This window comes from Leptinotarsa decemlineata, unplaced genomic scaffold (assembly GCF_025532065.1).
Source record: "Leptinotarsa decemlineata unplaced genomic scaffold, Ldec_3_MD MMD2_tig00000133_RagTag_RagTag, whole genome shotgun sequence".
In the NCBI taxonomy this organism is placed as follows: Eukaryota; Metazoa; Arthropoda; class Insecta; order Coleoptera; family Chrysomelidae; genus Leptinotarsa; species Leptinotarsa decemlineata.
This window is the reverse complement of record NW_027412542.1, coordinates 1286145-1303431: the sequence shown is the minus strand read 5'-3', so window position 1 is coordinate 1303431 and position 17287 is coordinate 1286145. Positions and strand designations below refer to the sequence as shown.

The window sequence follows — 17287 nt, the reverse complement described above, 5'->3', positions numbered from 1 at the left end:
TACGTCCCTTTTTATTTAAACCAAAAATACTTTATTCTTGAACGAATAAATATTTTTTGATCTGCCTAGTCTGCTGACTTGAAGCCAATCTAAGGACATCCAATATGATTATTGAACATGTACTAATTTTTGATGATGTTCAAGTTTTGATTGTGTAACAAATAAAATAACCCCATTTATCACAATAGAATTGGAAGTTGTTTCAAACTCTTTAAAATCTAAAGTAATATCAGTGGTAGAATGATGAAAATGAAATAAATATATCTAGTATCAAAAAAATATATATTGGACTGACAATGAATAAATATTTGATATGAAAATACATGTTTCCAAAAAGATAATAATAACAGATCATTTTTGTCAATAATTTCAATCTACTACACAGCCAATTATTTACTGAACAAATTTCAATTACGAAAAGCGACAGACATTGTTGGTAAGACATTTACATCTACGAGATTCTTCATAAATTAAAATATTTTCAACATATGAATGATAAATTCTACATACAAAATAATCTGGATTCAAACCATCCAGTTTTGTTCAAATTTCAACATACCTACTAATTAAAATTAGTGGGGGTTTGTAATTGTCCTTCGAAAAATAATTCCGCATTGAAATCATCACTAAATATCAACTACATATGTTTAGAGAGCAAATAAGAATATCTGGTCATGTTACGAAGTTTAAAAATTATAATTTCTTTCACAAACTACATGAGAAGTACTGTCCATGACATTATTTTGAGAGGGTACAGAGGCTATTATGTGGTTTTCTTTTGTAATGCTCAACAAAACTATAGTTTTATCATGAATAATTATCTTCAATTCAGATTATGACTGAATACCAGAGATACACATAACAAAGTTGTGCAGTTGGGAACATCAAATATTAGTCATCATATATATATATATATATATATATATATATATATATATATATATATATATATATATATATATATATATATTATCTCTAATTTCACCTGAAATTAGAGATAATATCACATACACGGATCAAATACCCGGAAAAACCAGTTCAGCATATTCCTATCCGTGAAAACTTCAGATTTTATATATATATATATATATATATATATATATATATATATATATATATATATATATATATATATATATATATATATATTACAATGTAGGTTTTCACGGATGGTAGAATATGATGTGTTGTTTTTCCGGGTGTTCATCCGTTGTGTACTATTCGATAGTCGACGTTTCGCCATCATCTCAGATGGCATTATCAAGACGAGGTAACACCTCTCACCAGTTACACCTCTCGAAGCGAAGCAGTAACTCGTCTTGATAATGCCATCTGAGATGATGGCGAAACGTCGACTATCGAATAGTACACAACGGATGAACACCCGGAAAAACAACACATCATATATATATATATATATATATATATATATGGAAAAATTTTTTACCTTAGAATTTACCCTCAGAAATGTGTGGACAGTAGATCTCTTCATCATAATTACACAAGTTACAATAAAAATATATCTAAAAACGTTTTTAAAATAGGTTTATAGTGTCCGACCGAAAGTTCGGTTTCAGTCGAGTTTCGGCAAAAAACGGGATTCGGTTTAGTTTCGGTTTCGGCGGCAAACCTGCCGAAACTACGACCGAAACCGAAACTTCATTCGGGAGTTCTCGTGCTGTGATCGGTCTTGTTCGGCGCGTTGAATTTCATACAAGTGACGAAGACATTTTGCCGCGTCCACGTACCTAATCATGTCGTGACTTACTTTGTGATTTACTTTGTTTATTACATAAATATTAAGTACCTATTGTGATATTAGGTAACAACTTAAATAACTAATTTTATGTTTAATATTTTTGAAAAACCATTAGTAATATTCAAAAGAAGAATCTACTCAAATAAACACCTCACCCGTTTCAAGTATTTTTAAGGTGCAATTAATATTTTTTCTTAAATAAGGGGTTGTTATGTTGATTTGTTGATTATCAATAAGTAAAAATGTCGAAGACTGCATAACGTTGGGATTTGAAGATAAAAAATAAGGACTGACTGATTATAATATCATTTTCTTTATTTTTCCCTCAAAACATAATCCTTGTAAGGAAGTTTCGGTTTCGGTCAAAACCGTTGCCGAAATCGGTTTCGGTCGTAAAAACCAGTTTCGGTCGAACACTATAGGTTTAACTCAACATGTCAAGGTATCACGAAATTATTATTTCTAAAAATATTCACAGTCAAACATAAATCATTTCGGTTAAATCTCGAATCATAAGGCAAAAAGCAGTTCATACCCTCCACAAAAAATAGTTGCTGCTTGGTAAAAATGTTGATGTTAGTGTTGGGCATATAAGGTAAAAAATGAGAGTTGGTGTGACATTGCTTAATTCATTTATGTTGATAGTTTGTACTGGAACCACTGGCATAAAAATAATCTATTGGAAACACTTTCCCAACACCAGAACACAAATCAAGGTCTCCCGACACAAGCATTATGATCAGTAGTATTTATTTTAGTTAAAAGATTTTGTCTAGCAAAATTTCATAACATTTTTTGTAAAAATAACTCCTATCAAGTTAACTTATAACATTCGACTTCATTCAATGTCAATTTTTTCATAGATTCATTCTTTCTCTTTCTTAATATGACTAATAATTCCTCACGATAGTAGTTTTGAAACCAGTGTGATTTTTCAGATAATTTAGATTGGATAAATTGGTTTAAGCAATTCAGATCTTTTTTTTTTCTAATTATATGAAACTGCTCATTAGCGCAAAAATATAGGCAAAAAGTTAATCAAAGCAAAACATATACGGAAATTCATTATTTCGGAAAACACGTTTATAATAAAAAAACATTGAAACTGAAACATACAAATCAGGTTACACTTCGCATATGTAAAAAATACTAAATATGTACATACATACCAACAAAAAGAATCTGAAATAATATATTAGTAAGAACAGGTTATGTTTGAGAAAATTATCGGAGAAGTAAACTGACTACATTTCTAATGATATTCGATTTATTTTCAAGTGAGCGTTAAATAATTGTCTTTGAAGAAATGCCACATCCTTGTGTTTGAAAAAAATTCTATCAAAGATTTCTTGTTTCCACAAAATCTTTGAAAAAAAATATGATTGTGTTTCCATCATGTAACAAGAAAGTCATTAAACAGTGCACTTGACCACCCCCTTATGAAAATATCATCTATGTTTTCAACAGCTGGTTAAAGGAAAAACAGATTTTAACAGATTTTTTTAATAGAAAACGCAAATTTTTTTTATTGAACTTTCTGGGAATATCATTTTCTACAATCTGAAAACATTTGAAATTGTAACGGGAACTTTATATAGATATAGAAAGGGCAAACTTTTGATTTATCCAGATGAGTCAATGCGTAAATTCAATGTATTTTTCACAAAGGAAAATACACTATTCATCAGTAACTTGTCGTATTTGATAATTTTTGCCATCCAAAAAAGAACTAGGAAAATTGTACAGATACTTATCTTAACATTTCGAAAGCCAAAATCTCCCTCCATCTTCAGAATTGAAAGAATCCAATATAAGGTGCAGTTTTTCTTTCCTTCTGCTTACTGTTATCGAGCAATCAGCCCTTGTAAAATATTTGATCTGAATGTAAAAATGTTTTATCATGACCTCATCATACTAGAAGTAACTTGAATAAGTACGAGAAAACTACAATAACCATTATTTCAGTTGATTTATAGTATAACATTAGGTACCACACAAAAAACTAAGAGGTGATTCAATAAGATCAGTTGAACAAAAAATTCGCTAAGTAAAACAGAATGCATTCAAATAATTCCTCATTTCCGTAAACCCACTAATTTATATGGTTTACCAAAATGGGTAAGCCTCATTAAGACTCATTGTAATTTCAGTTGGTTCTCTTCATCAAAAATCCAAAAAAATCCACAAAGAGCAGGTCTGCTCGAATGGTTGAAATATTTAGACTCATTTAGGAGAGAAGAAACGTTCAACATAAATGAAAAACAAATGTATTTTCCTTCAGAAAAAATAAATGTTGATGAATGATAGTTTTTTCCATTAGAAAAATCGAAAGCTCATGGAAAGTTTCTACGGTAAAGTATAAACGGATTTTCAATATCTTTGTCAATAAATAAGTTACAGTGAAATTTTTTTTTTTAAATCGACAGAGCAATATACCATGTTCCGTCCCAAAGCAGAGATAATACTGTCTTCTTTAGTGAAATTGACGTTGAGAGAGAGAGAGAGAGTATTTTTGTTTCGGTGTGGAAAAAGTAGTTTCAATAGATTCATTTTACGTCAGAGGTTCCAATACAACCTATCATGATACGGTATTTTATTTGTGAATTCTGGTGCAAATTATAAATCATCTAAAGTTTTGTTGCTGTGTACTCTGACAATGATTTAACTGTTACTGAAGGAAAACACAATATTAGTGATATATTTCAGTTTTCAAAGATATATAGAATGAAATCGCTAATTGAAAAAAAAATCTGTTTTAAAATCTGTTTTTCCGTTAACCAGCTGTCGCACCCCTACGAACGACAACCAATACCAGTATTAAAAAGTTTTTTGAACTCCGTTTACAAAAAAATATTATAAATACATTAATCAGGACTCAGAGTGATGGACGAACTATAATTTTTATATAAATTTCAAGACACTGGTGGAAAGATGAAAACAAATATTATTAACAATAATATATAGCCAAACAAGTGGTAATTTTAGGTTTCGAGCAATCGGAACTCATAAAAGTGTTCAGAACGTACAACAAAGAAAAATATAAGGACATATACAAAAAAATATTGCTGTGAAAGAGAGAAAGTAGAAACAAGTTTGAGCTTAACATTACCAGCAAGAGCAAAATTGCCATATGATTGAATCCTATTTCCCATAAATATAACTGCAGAAAATCAAACATAATTAGTCAATTTGTATGTAGACTTTTTCACTGAACTGAAACAGATCCTAAGTATTTTTGAATTTCCATATCTACCTGACCTTAGCATTGCACACCTCACATATGTTTTTTATCAAAAGAATATCATACATACAGCCTTGAAATGCTATCAGTTCCGGACTTTTTGCTATTGTGTGATATTTACAATAACCGATAACATTATGTACTATCTCATCGATTCCGGTAGAGAGAAAAAGCATTTTTCAACAATTTGATAAAAAGTTCGTTTTCCTATTGTTGTACTAACTAACTGTATACTTTTGAATAAGTGATCCGATGATATGTCATCGGGCAGGTGGGTTAGGAACTGAGCTCCATGTAAAAAATCCATCTCCATCAGATCGTCTTGGTGCAAATGTAGAATACCTAAAATATATAATTACTAGGTCCAGTACTTCTCTTTTCATGTATTCCAATTTTGTTTGAAATGCTTCAAAACCACTTAAATAGATTTACGTCAAATATTGCTAACAATCAATCTTTCGAAAAAACAAAGTAAAAAATTTAAACAAAATGCAATGAACAATTTCACACAGACACACTGCATTGAATGTACATTTTGAACAGAATATTATTCAAAACACTGGCACAAAATCCAAATTAGAAAATTTCCTTCAAAGTAGATGATGAAATCAGTGTATCACAATCAATCCATAAAACTCTGGACACCTATTGAATGAATGAAGTTTCTGATCTCAGTTTCTCATCAGAAACTTGCTGAACCTCATTTCTACTTAGTTTAGTACATCTCAGCTTACCAAACCACCTTCAAAAGCATTAATTGGCCTCAATTCTGCATTCTTAACCATGTTTTTCTTTTTTTATCTTCTTCTTATTACCTTCATTGTGTTCAAAAACCTCACACATGCTTTTCATTTAACAAATCATATACAGTTTTTGAAATACTTGCTATAGTTTTCATGGCATTTTTGTTGTTGGGCAAGATGTAACCTTCAAATCATTATATATCAATTTAATGAGAGTGTAAGTCATTATATTACGAATATTTAATACCGTTTTACTGGCATTAAGTCATTAACTTTTTTTGGTCCATGTAAATACTCTTTTGTGGACAGTTTCAGTTGTTTCTGTAAGTACTATTCAACTGTTTGATTTCATCTGAAGGCCATGAATAACTCATTAAATCGTTATAAGTGGTCCAATTATGGATCCCTGAGAAACAGCATGTATCATTGTTATTAATCAACTCTACACATCTTGAACAATATTCTATTTTCTAGATATAACTATCAAATCATGAATTTGATATTATTTTCCCAGCAGTAGATTATATAATCTATTTTTTAATTATAGAGATCTTAGTAATTCACGATCAATAAAAGAGTTAGTCTATAACAACATTAAAATATGTGAATGTATGAAAATTCATGGAAATGTACAAAAATATATACTTTTTATCATTTTCCACTTTTTTCCATTCATATTTTTACTATTGAAATGAAAAATGGGAAAACGGTTAAGGCTTTCGTGGTCGAGGTTTTCAGTGTCAATATTTTCCGTGTTTGAAGGCCGTGGATTTTTGAAATTTCCTCCTGACGTTTCGCTGGCGCGAGTGGCTAGCTTTCTCAGAGGTTTATTTATACATCCCGAATTAATATCTCCGATGACAGGATATTACGAAATATGGAACTCATTGCCCCCGAACAGGGATACCATAGCCAACTGATACAGGGGGCAATAGAAATCCACAAGGAGACGGACAATTTCATCAAAAAAGAAAAAGCTGTGAACCTAGTTTGTACAGGTTCCGTGTTGGATGTTTGTCATATTCTTCTGGACGTAATTTTGTATGTCCATATATTGCCTGCCTCCTGTGATTCAGTGCCTCACATTCGCATAAGTGGTGTAGAGCTGTTTCTATCCCTTCATTGCATAATCTGCAGCTGAGGTCTCCGTTGTACAGCCCCATTTCATTCAGGTGTCCTCTAAGCAGACAATGAACGATTAGTAACCCTGTAATTATTCTGAGCCGATCCCTACTATATTGAAGTAGTTCTTCAGTTCTTTTCTCGGACGGTTCCCTAATGTGTTTGTTGCCAGGTACTGCGCTCTTGCTGTCTGTTAAAATATTGATCCGCTCATTTCTTTGAGGTCTCAATTTAATAAGCCTTGTACACTGCAAGATAGCATGCACTTCCGCCTGAAAGACGGATGTGTATAGTCCTAGCGGATAACTGTAGTTTAAATTTCTATCCGCTCGGTATATTCCAGCTCCCGATCCATGTTTGGTTTTCAATCCATCTGTATACCAGGTGTTTTTTCCAAACATGTTTTAGGAATGACTAATGGTCTTCCACTCTTCACGGCTTATGATTATGGCCGTGAAGTTTGTGTTAAAGGTGTACTTCGATGTCATATGGTCCGTGCACATATTCAATATGTGCTCCTCCACATGTTCCGAAATTTCTGTTCGGTCCGATCTTTTGTTTTTCGGTGAATTTTCCAGTCTGAATTGGCCCATTCTGGTCTCCCCCATTATCACAAAGTGTAAAGGAGGTAGATTCAAGAGTGTCTCCAATGCAGCTGTTGGGGTAGTTCTCATTGCTCACGTCATTCCCAAACATGCAAGTCTTTGCACCTTGCCTAGTTTGTTGATAGCGGTCGCCTACTTCATCTTTGGCCACCAGACCAGAAATGCGTATGTTATCATGGGTTTAACCACCATCATGTTTAGCCAATATACCATGTCTGGTTTTAGCCCCCATGTTTTTCCATAGGTGCGTCTGGCGAGCATCAGTGCTGCCTCCGCTTTCCTCTTTATCCTGTCCAAGTGTTGGTTCCAGGTCAGTTTGGAATCTAGAATTACTCCCGGATATTTAGCCTCCCCTGACACTTGTATTTCTTCACTGTGAACCTCAATCGAATATGGAATCCCATTCTATGGAGTTCAAGAATAGCAAACAGCATGACGGCAGGTAGAAAAGGGTCAACGTATGTTATTGAAAATTTACCAAATCCAGAAAAAGGTATTATTTCACCAGACTACCTGTATCAACATAAATAGGCTTTACGTATTTTACCCAGGTACATGTATTAGCACACAAATTGCCAGTGGAGTCAACATAAGTACGCGTTACTCAGCCGTATAATCCAATCGTCGGAGATTTCAACTCAGGATGTATAAACCTCTGAGAAACCTAGCCACACGTGTCAGCGAAACTCCGGGAAGATATTACAACAATCCACGGCCTTCATACCCAAAAAATAGTGACACTGAAATGAAAAGTGTTCAATAGAAATATTATTCTGAAACGAACTAAAACAAACTAAACTAGTTTTCCTAAATGCAGATGAAAGATATTGACTCACCTAGAGCTGTTCGAAATATGAACTCATATCCATCCCTGAGAAAAACGTCCCAAACTCTGCACGCAATATCTAACGGCATCGCTTTGGCGAAAATCGTATAAATCCAATCCAACAGATACAGGTCCGGCGTCAGTCCTGATCTCTCGAAATGTGAGTATAGTTTTGGAAGATTATAACTAAATACCTGATTATAAGCACTATAATAAGCTTGCATTTGTTCCTGATTGAGAGTGAATGCCGACAAGTGTAACGGTTGATTCAGTAAATTGGCAAAACAAATAAAAGCATCGAAAGGCTCCATGTTCAATATCAAAATGGCAGCTATGTAGGACATGCCCTGAACGTAACCCACATCCGGACGATAACATACATATGCTGCAAGTAAGGAATGTAAAGTATCCGAATAAGGGCCTCCCTCTTGAAAAATACACAAATGGGGAAACGTTCTTGAAATATCTAACTGGATAACATCCATACTACTTTCTTGATCGATTTCTGGATTACATGGAGGCGGTTCTGGACTGTTGAGTCTGTTTTGAGCACGGGAAAGGCAAATTTCGTAGAGCTGTTGAGTGAGATTCAAATCATTACCTATGGCTAATTTCCATACTTTTCCCCGTACACTGGACGGAAGGCCCTGCCACCATAATTCGATAGTTTTTCTGTTTGAACGCCTGAAAAACGAATGAATACATTTCAATAAATAGTAGACCCAATGGAAAAGAAGAATTAAACTCGTGTCGTGAAATCAAAGCACCCACACAGATGTATAATTAGAAAAGATTAATTTTGGGAAAGAAGGCCAAAACTTTGTTGTCTTTCACCAACCAAATTGGCTTCATCCGAAGATGAACTATACTAATTTCTAAACTCCGACTCAACCTATTCATATCTAGTAGACTAAACCTCCAATTTTCCAGGAAAGTTCCCGCTAATTTTACGAGAATATCCCTCAAAACAGTAAATAATGGTTACCGATGGTCATAGTTCTCATCCTCTGACCTTTCCGTTTCATGAATTCAGTTACCTCAGATTCTTCGAAACAGTGTTTTAATAGCTCGTTTAGTCTGACCAACATTTTTTGTCCACCATCTTCTATAAAAAACGTTTGATTTTTTAAAATCAGGTGTAGAGTCTTTTAACTGCGTTTTAATATTTCCAATAACTTTAATATTTTTTTTAGAAATTTTGATATTCTTCTCATTTTGAAAAACTTTTATAATTTTGGACGAGAATTTTCCATTATTAGGAAAAGAAAAATATTTCATTCTGTCTTCTATCTGACTCTTATCATTTGTACTTTCTGTCTTACTGACAGTAGTAAAAATAATTTTGTTGAATAATTTTTCTGGAAAAGAATTCTCTAGCAGAATATTTTTCAATAACAGTACATTTTTTTGTTTCAGTGAGGTATGAACTAGTTTTTCGGTTTTGTTTTTTAGTCAGAGAATTAGATTTATTTTCATCAATTTTTGATGAAAAGAATTATAATTAACCCTCCAGTGGTGACGCGGTTTTAAGAAATATGAGTGGTGACGTCGGTCTGAGAGACATATTTTTTTGTGTGTGTGAAAAAATGTTTTTCTATCAAACTACACTTATTTGAGTTAATTCTGATCGAAACATACATCATTGGGAATCAAATTTTATTTAAAAAAATACTAATTCAAATATTATCTTGCTCATCAACTGAATACATTATAATGAATTCCAAAAATATAAATAATTTTGTAACAAAAACCTCAAATCCTGAGAAAAAATTTCCGTGTTCATATATCAATCATAATTCAATGATTGTTGACAATATTTCTCTCGAAACAATCTTCACAAATCATTGTACAGTGCTTCAGGGACAGAAACCGCTCACAGCTTTCACAAGAATATCGGGTTTTTCTGTTCTTTTTAGAAGTGCAGGTTGCACATCGACCTGTATCTCTCCTTTCTAAACCTGAAGGTTCAGAATCAAGATTACAAATTTCAAGAATTCTACTGCGCATTGAACGTGGTATGTATTCTGAATAAGCTCATGATTTCAAATGGTTGCTTATCAGGGCAAAAGACAAATTTTCAAGGAAGTGCCGGCGCAACGTTTTGTCTTTATTGTTCTGCTTCAAAACTCATATTCCTATATAGATAATTTTTGTTCGAAACATTATTTTATTTATATAAGAATATATACCTTTGATTGGATACGCTCTACTTCACACAAAATGAATTAAATCGAAAAATATATGTACAGCAGATTTGTTACTTCATAGGTGACGTCGGTCTCACAGTCCGAAAACAATTACAACTGGCTTCTTACTACCACTAACGCGTTCTGGTTTACAGTGCGTGAAGGGACCCGAAAAAGGTTAAGCTAGAAGGAAGCAGTAGGAGTAACATCGCGCGATGTCGCCAAAAGTAAAAAACGCATTACTGGGTGGTCTGAGAGACCGCAGGTCACCACTGCAGGGTTAATATCCCTGAACTTGTTGGTTGGTATATATAATAATAATAATATTTATTTGTAGTTTCATATAAATACAATAAATATACAATCTATAAAGATGTGATATACTGTTTGGAACCTTTGGTGTAGTAATGAATATTACTGGAGTTTTTTCCCAACACCAAATCGTTATTTTTACACCTCGACACGTGTTTCGATCACCAAGTGATCATCTTCATGAGGAAGATAAAAACATCTTCCTCTTGACGATGATCACTTGGTGAGGAAGATGTTTTTATCTTCCTCTTGAAGATGATCACTTGGTAATCGAAACACGTGTCGAGGTGTAAAAATAACGATTTGGTGTGGGGAAAAAACTCCAGTAATATTTATTTAATCTATAAAGATGATTAAAAAAAACTACAAATGAGGCTAGAAACAACATGTACCGGAAGGGTACTGTTGATCTTAGTTCTAGCCTGGAAGAAAAGAAAACTAAACGAGAGAAAAAAATAAAGAAAAAAGAAGATATAAAAAAAGAGGAAGGAGAGAGAGGGAAGAGAGAGAGAGAAAACATGTTGAATTTATTACTGAAAATTTTTCAGCGATGAGATATTTTTTGTAACAGCACTTAAATGAAGAAACTTTACTAACTTTATATACATATAGAATTCATATGTAACGACTATCCGTTTACAGCGACGATAATGTTTACTCAAGTTCAGTTTCACATTTAGTTATTGCGAAAATATACCGTTTAGTGCGACTCAGGTTTAAGCGACCAACCACTTATAGCATCCGTTTTTTATAATACTACATCCGGTTAAAACGTCGCGCAATGTTTTGTTTACACAATCTGCGCACCAATACCTCGGCGCACTCCCTCTTCTTAGGAAAGTTTATTGATAGGTACTACTAACAGGTAGTATTCTTAGGAACATCTATTGATAGGTACTACTAACAGATATTAATAGACTGATTTTACGCCAGAGGCTCCAGTATGAAGTCTTTGTCACTTGTTGTAAGTCCATAAAGTTCGACAAAATGAATTCTGTGAAGCAAAAGTGTTTTGCAATTGAAGAAAAAATTGCAATATTATACCGATTAGATGCCGATAAATCAAATACAGAACTCGCAAAGGAGTTTGGCGTATCCCATTCTACAATATCCACAATTAAAAAGAATTAAAATAAAATCTAGTCGCTGTTCAATGCCAATGTTTTAAAATGCAAACGTGTAAGGACTTCTACTCATGAGCAGTTGGAAAAGGCATTGTTACAGTGGTTCAAGCTTCAGCGCGACCGGAAAATACCCCTTAATGGACCTCTGCTACAAGAGCACATCCCCATATTACAGACTTGAAAAGCATAACGCTGGTGTTTTTGCCTCCAAACACGACATCAGTGTTGTATCCCATGGACCAAGGGATTATTCAAGTTTTGAAATCACAATTTCGTAAAAACGCCAACGACGCGAATAACAAAGATAATGATGGTGATGATGACGCACCAGAGGAGATTTATCCAACCTTGAGTGTGTCTGAAGCTCCGAAGGCTGCGGAATCGCTCAATGTGTTTGTTCAGACTAACTTGGATAATAATGTTATGAAAACAATGATATCGCGAGTTCATAATGCTGTACGAAATTCTTACTACCGTACAAAAGTTTGTCAAAAACAAACTCAAATAACAGAATTTGTACATATGTTTGTACATTAGGATATTTAAGAACTATTAAAATGAAGCATGTGATTTCTATAAAATGTTTTATTCACCTATCGATCAGCAATCCGAACAGCTAAATGAGGTACAGAAATTCAGAAGTGTATCTCAAGGTTATCTATGTACTTATTCATTTTTCAGTTTATTTATAAATTATGTTTATTGAAGCACTTTTATATAATTTTACTTTTTGTATATTTCATTATGAATAAACTTGTTATTATTATATGATAACTAGAATCATGTTCGAATTAGATCATTATCATCTTATCAGTGACAAAATCATAAATGCAAGTATATTGGGCTACAACTGAAGTTTCCAATCAAAGTACCTATTAATTAAACTTACATTGCGTCCCAATTTGGAAGAACAGATTGAGTGAAATGTTTTGTAGCCGCTGCTAACTGTTCTTCCAACTTCAATTGAAGTTTTCGTTGTTTGTGTCTAGCAGCTGATGATTGAGCATCTTTCTTTTTGGCTGCTGCAAGAATTGCCTTATATTCATCCCTGTGCTTCTGTTCCTCTTCAACGGATTTTGCTGGCAGATTGGAAGGTCTAAAAATTCCATTAATAGATTTCTTTGAAAAATCACTGATGAAAACTACCTTTCATTTTGAATTAGAGCAGAAGAACTTGCAACTACATTAACTGGTGAGGATGGGAGACTCTGGATTGACTGTTTATTGAATATATTCCAAACATTGCTACTGAAATGTGCTGGTTCATTCGAGGATCCTTTCCAAGAAAATACATGTCTGAAAATAACAAAATACCACCAATATATACACAATACATTCAAAATAAAAATGTCCGTTTACACAATATATTATTTTGTATTACTTTTACTTCAGTTATACTAGTAAATTTGGAATATTCAAAGTTAGTTGACTGATTCTTTTGCGATCTTTATTAATATTATCACAGCAATTGGTTAGGTTAGGTCCAAAGTAAGTGGGTCTATTCGACTCACCACCGCAACCCGCAAGGGTTTATTGCGGCTCACACTCGACCAAATGAACCCAGCTTATTAACGAAGCCGATTAGTTTGTATGGTGAGTGGTCTTTCAGGTCAGACGGTAAGAGTACGGCTCTGCCGAACTCTAAAAACCTGATTCGATCCCCAGCGGGGCAGGCACAAAGTATATGCCCTGCTGTTTCATCGTTTATGAGGTAGTCGATATAGTCAAGGTGCAAGATTCCCACCTTGATACCCGCGACAACCTTCCCATATGAGGGTTTTTGCACGTCAGCTACACTTGACGATGCCTTAGATTCAACCATGCAGGGCTTTTTCGCCTCTGCTTTTGGTAAATCATCGCTTGAGCGCAAACGTTTGCTAATCTGCTCGTGGGAGGTTTGCTCCTCCACCTGAGACAGATAATGCGTACGCCGCTCAAGAATTTGGTGCAAGGCGGTTTTATGAAGTACCCCGCCCTTGAGGAGATGACTCAGTAATTTTCTGGCTGCACCACCAAACTTTTTTTTTTAGGTTCAGTTATTGGATCAGGAGTTGGGAAGTTGAGAAGCTCTCGCTGCTTATCACAGAAATACTGCCACTCAAAATGGTAACATTGGTATTTGATGTGTGACTGAATAATATAAAATTCCGTTTTACATTACTCACTTGATACCAGCTGATAATTAGGGGAGAAACAGGTTCGATGGAGAATATCTGAGCAATTTTAAATTCATTAGCTTGGCTTAGTCTGCGCCTCGAAAATGTTGAGAAATTATTTGATAGAGAAGAATATCATGAATTTTCTAACTTCAAATAACTCTGTGAATATTCTATAATTCCAAAATAGTAGGCACTAAATTCTCAGAAATGACTGACGTTTTTGCCTTAATCTGTCTCTTGCAGTGGCGTATGGAAATTATACTGAACAGATGGGGAAAATGATAATAAAATATATAGAATCACAACCTTGACAACAATATTTTTGTTTTAATAAAATCTTTCTGAGAATCTAGTGCCTACTATTATGGCATTGTACTTGTAGTTTTTAAACTACTTTTAAAAAAACGTTTTTGATTGAAGTTTTTATTAATTCCTTATTTTATTTTCCAAACAAAATCATCTAAACAAACACATCTCCTTGTATCTCTCTCAATTACTGATTTCCCATGCTGGCACAGGTGAAGCAAATCAGCTTAACACTTACAAATCATCACACCACATCAAACGGAAAAAAACTGTGCAGAATTTCAATGAGGTACAAATGATGGTTCAATACATAAAACTTTAAAATCATCTATTATATTGTTTCAGCAGAAGAATAATGACTTTAACTCAATGTAATTTCAAAAACTACACCTCACGATTTGATCTCCACAAACCTTATTTGAAAAATATCTCACAACATGTTTCACTAGCACATTCTTCATTAGCTTTATCAAGTGATTTGAATACTCAAATCACTTGATAAAGCTAATGAAGAATGTGCTAGTGAAACATGTGATATATTTTTCAAATAAGGTTTGTGGAGATGAAATTATGAGGTGTACTTTTTAAAATTACTATGGATCTTCATGAAGTAACGGCCGAATCAATCAGAAAATTTAACTCAATGACTGAAATTACTTGAAAATGCCAATACTACCTAGTGACTTTCCTGCTGCATTTACTGTTCATTCACAAAAAATTCATGTTATATTGTATGAAAGATATTAATCCTTATACATCTCTTAGCCAATTTTTCATAAGCTCTTCACATTACCTTCATATTTGATAAGGTGTATTTGGAATATTCCAAAAACAATAAATTTCACAATTCACTGGAAGAGGTGACAACTTGAATGCCATGATTTTCAAGATTAGAAACTGCACAGAATTGTCATCATCAAGAAACCCTCCGTTATAATAATTTAATTAATTTAATTACATAATGTTTGCAATGTTACATACTGTTTGTTTCATGTACATTTCATACTGGGCATTTTCATTGAAATTTGTATTGAAACAATCTTTTAGAATGATTGAAAATTGTATGAATGCATATTGTATGTATTTTTTAGAGAGAATGAATCTTGACTGCTACGTATATTTGTATATAACTTTAATGATGAAAAATAAAGAATCTATGGTTCCTATCTTACTTTGAAAAAAAATTAGTTATACTCTTTTTCCTTGGCTTCGAGCTGGGAATATCAAAGCTAGAGAGTGACTGATCATCAGAACCCAAAAGACTGCCAGAGGTTGATGGATCGCTGATTCCACTCAAAGTTGAAACAGTGCTTGAAAATGATCCAGCCTCAATTCTTCTATGTCCCAGTTTCTTTCCAACAATGGTATTTTCACTATCCTCATTTTTGCATTCTTCATTCCTGCATTCATCTTTCTCACTTACAGGAAGGCCGATATCCACGATTTCAGATTTTTCAACTACATGTAATTGCTTTGTAACAGGGCTATAGGCTAGCGATATGTTTTGCAGTGCTTCATTAAATGTAAACTTATTCTTAACATTCTTATTGCCGATACCATCATAAGGATTTGCTTGATTATGAACTGGGCTAGAATTACAACTTTTCAGTTTATCGTACCGTTCTGGCCAAGTTCTAAACCACGATTCACTTGAGATAGAGTTGGGAGTATTGTCCTGGATAAGCTTGTCAGACTTATTGTCTATTGTATTATCGTAATAATTCTCATGGTTGACTGTGTTAACACAAGCTGGTAAGCTGTAACTTGGACTGTCATGGTTGTTGCTGTATGTGGGAAGGTTTTCATAACCATATCCTTTTTGTCCCATTGAAAATTTGAACCCATTATTGTTTCTGATCAGCACTTCTTCATTTCCTGAACAATTTTGACCTCTTTTATCAATTAAAACATCAGTGGATCGTCCGTTATCTCTTAAATGCTCATCAGAATCAAAATTTTTCATTTCTCATCAGATCAAAAGTCCTAAAATGTATGGTTGCAGAAATATTATCGTAAAATACCAGCGACAATTTCAGCATGGAGAAATTGATTAAAATAATTACAACAATGGGCACTCCATTTCTATTTTCTATCACTTCAGTGTTTTGACGTTTCAGTATTCGTTGTCAATCAAGTCAACTTGACATGACAGTGACATTGACAGCCTAAAGTCGCATTCGTTTTGTCTACCAGAACGCTAGAGGAGTGACGAAATGAACTTAATACGTTTCTCCGGGCAAAAACTGTAGTATTCGTTTTGGGTCGGCATTCGCCTCGGATTATTTGTCTTTTAGTTGAACACTCACAGTAATAAAAAATATATTCATATTATTACTCTGAGGTTAAACACGGTGAGTAATGACCACAGAATATAAAACATATTTTCGATTAGCATTGTTTTATAAATCAGTTTGCTTTTATCAGGACCAAAACATGTTTGCATTCGAAAATATTAAGTATATGTATGTAATTCAATTATGAACTCTTACAAATGAAGGAGGAATTATGATTTTCAATTATAATTCAACCAAGTTATAGTTCAACCATAACAATCAACGATAGCGTTTATGGAAACTTTCAAGTAATAGGTCAAATTGAAATGTTCACGGCTGTCATCGACAGCAATTTTGAAAAGGATTGTTTCAAATTTGAATTTATTATAGTTATTGAAAAAAATGAGTGAGAAAGTATGGAATATTTTTTGCTAACATGGAATTATTTTCACGAGTGTAGTAGAATATCAAATGCAGAATAATTGTGATTGTCAACATCTGCATTAACGGCATACTATTCTTAAGTATGGGTTGTTCACGTTAAGAAGAAAATGACGTCACAAGATGACAAGTTACGGCGTTGCCAACATGTGCACTATTTCGAACTTTCAAATTTTTTTGTACTGTTGAT

At 33.5% G+C, this 17287-nt stretch overlaps 1 protein-coding gene across 1 annotated transcript; it reads right to left on the bottom strand.

Annotated features, from left to right (window-relative positions):
• Nucleotides 1–263: 263 nt before the first annotated feature.
• On the bottom strand, nucleotides 264–16523 carry LOC111509968 (TBC1 domain family member 12). Its single transcript, XM_023165833.2, has 5 exons — nucleotides 15556–16523; nucleotides 13065–13214; nucleotides 12808–13014; nucleotides 8307–8980; nucleotides 264–5342 (listed from the first exon to the last, which is right to left on the bottom strand). Exons 1-5 carry the CDS (start codon nucleotides 16344–16346, stop codon nucleotides 5143–5145), a joined length of 2022 nt encoding a protein of 673 aa, XP_023021601.1. The 5' UTR covers nucleotides 16347–16523; the 3' UTR covers nucleotides 264–5142.
• Between the last annotated feature and the right edge of the window lie 764 nt (nucleotides 16524–17287).

Coding starts and splice junctions, on each gene's coding strand:
- LOC111509968 (XM_023165833.2), bottom strand. CDS start 16,346: ATGAAAAATTTTGATTCTGATGAGCATTTAAGAGATAACGGACGATCC. Junction 13,215..15,555: donor ATAACTAATTTTTTTTCAAA/GTAAGATAGGAA, acceptor TGTTATTTTCAG/ACATGTATTTTCTTGGAAAG. Junction 5,343..8,306: donor CATATTTCGAACAGCTCTAG/GTGAGTCAATAT, acceptor TATATATTTTAG/GTATTCTACATTTGCACCAA.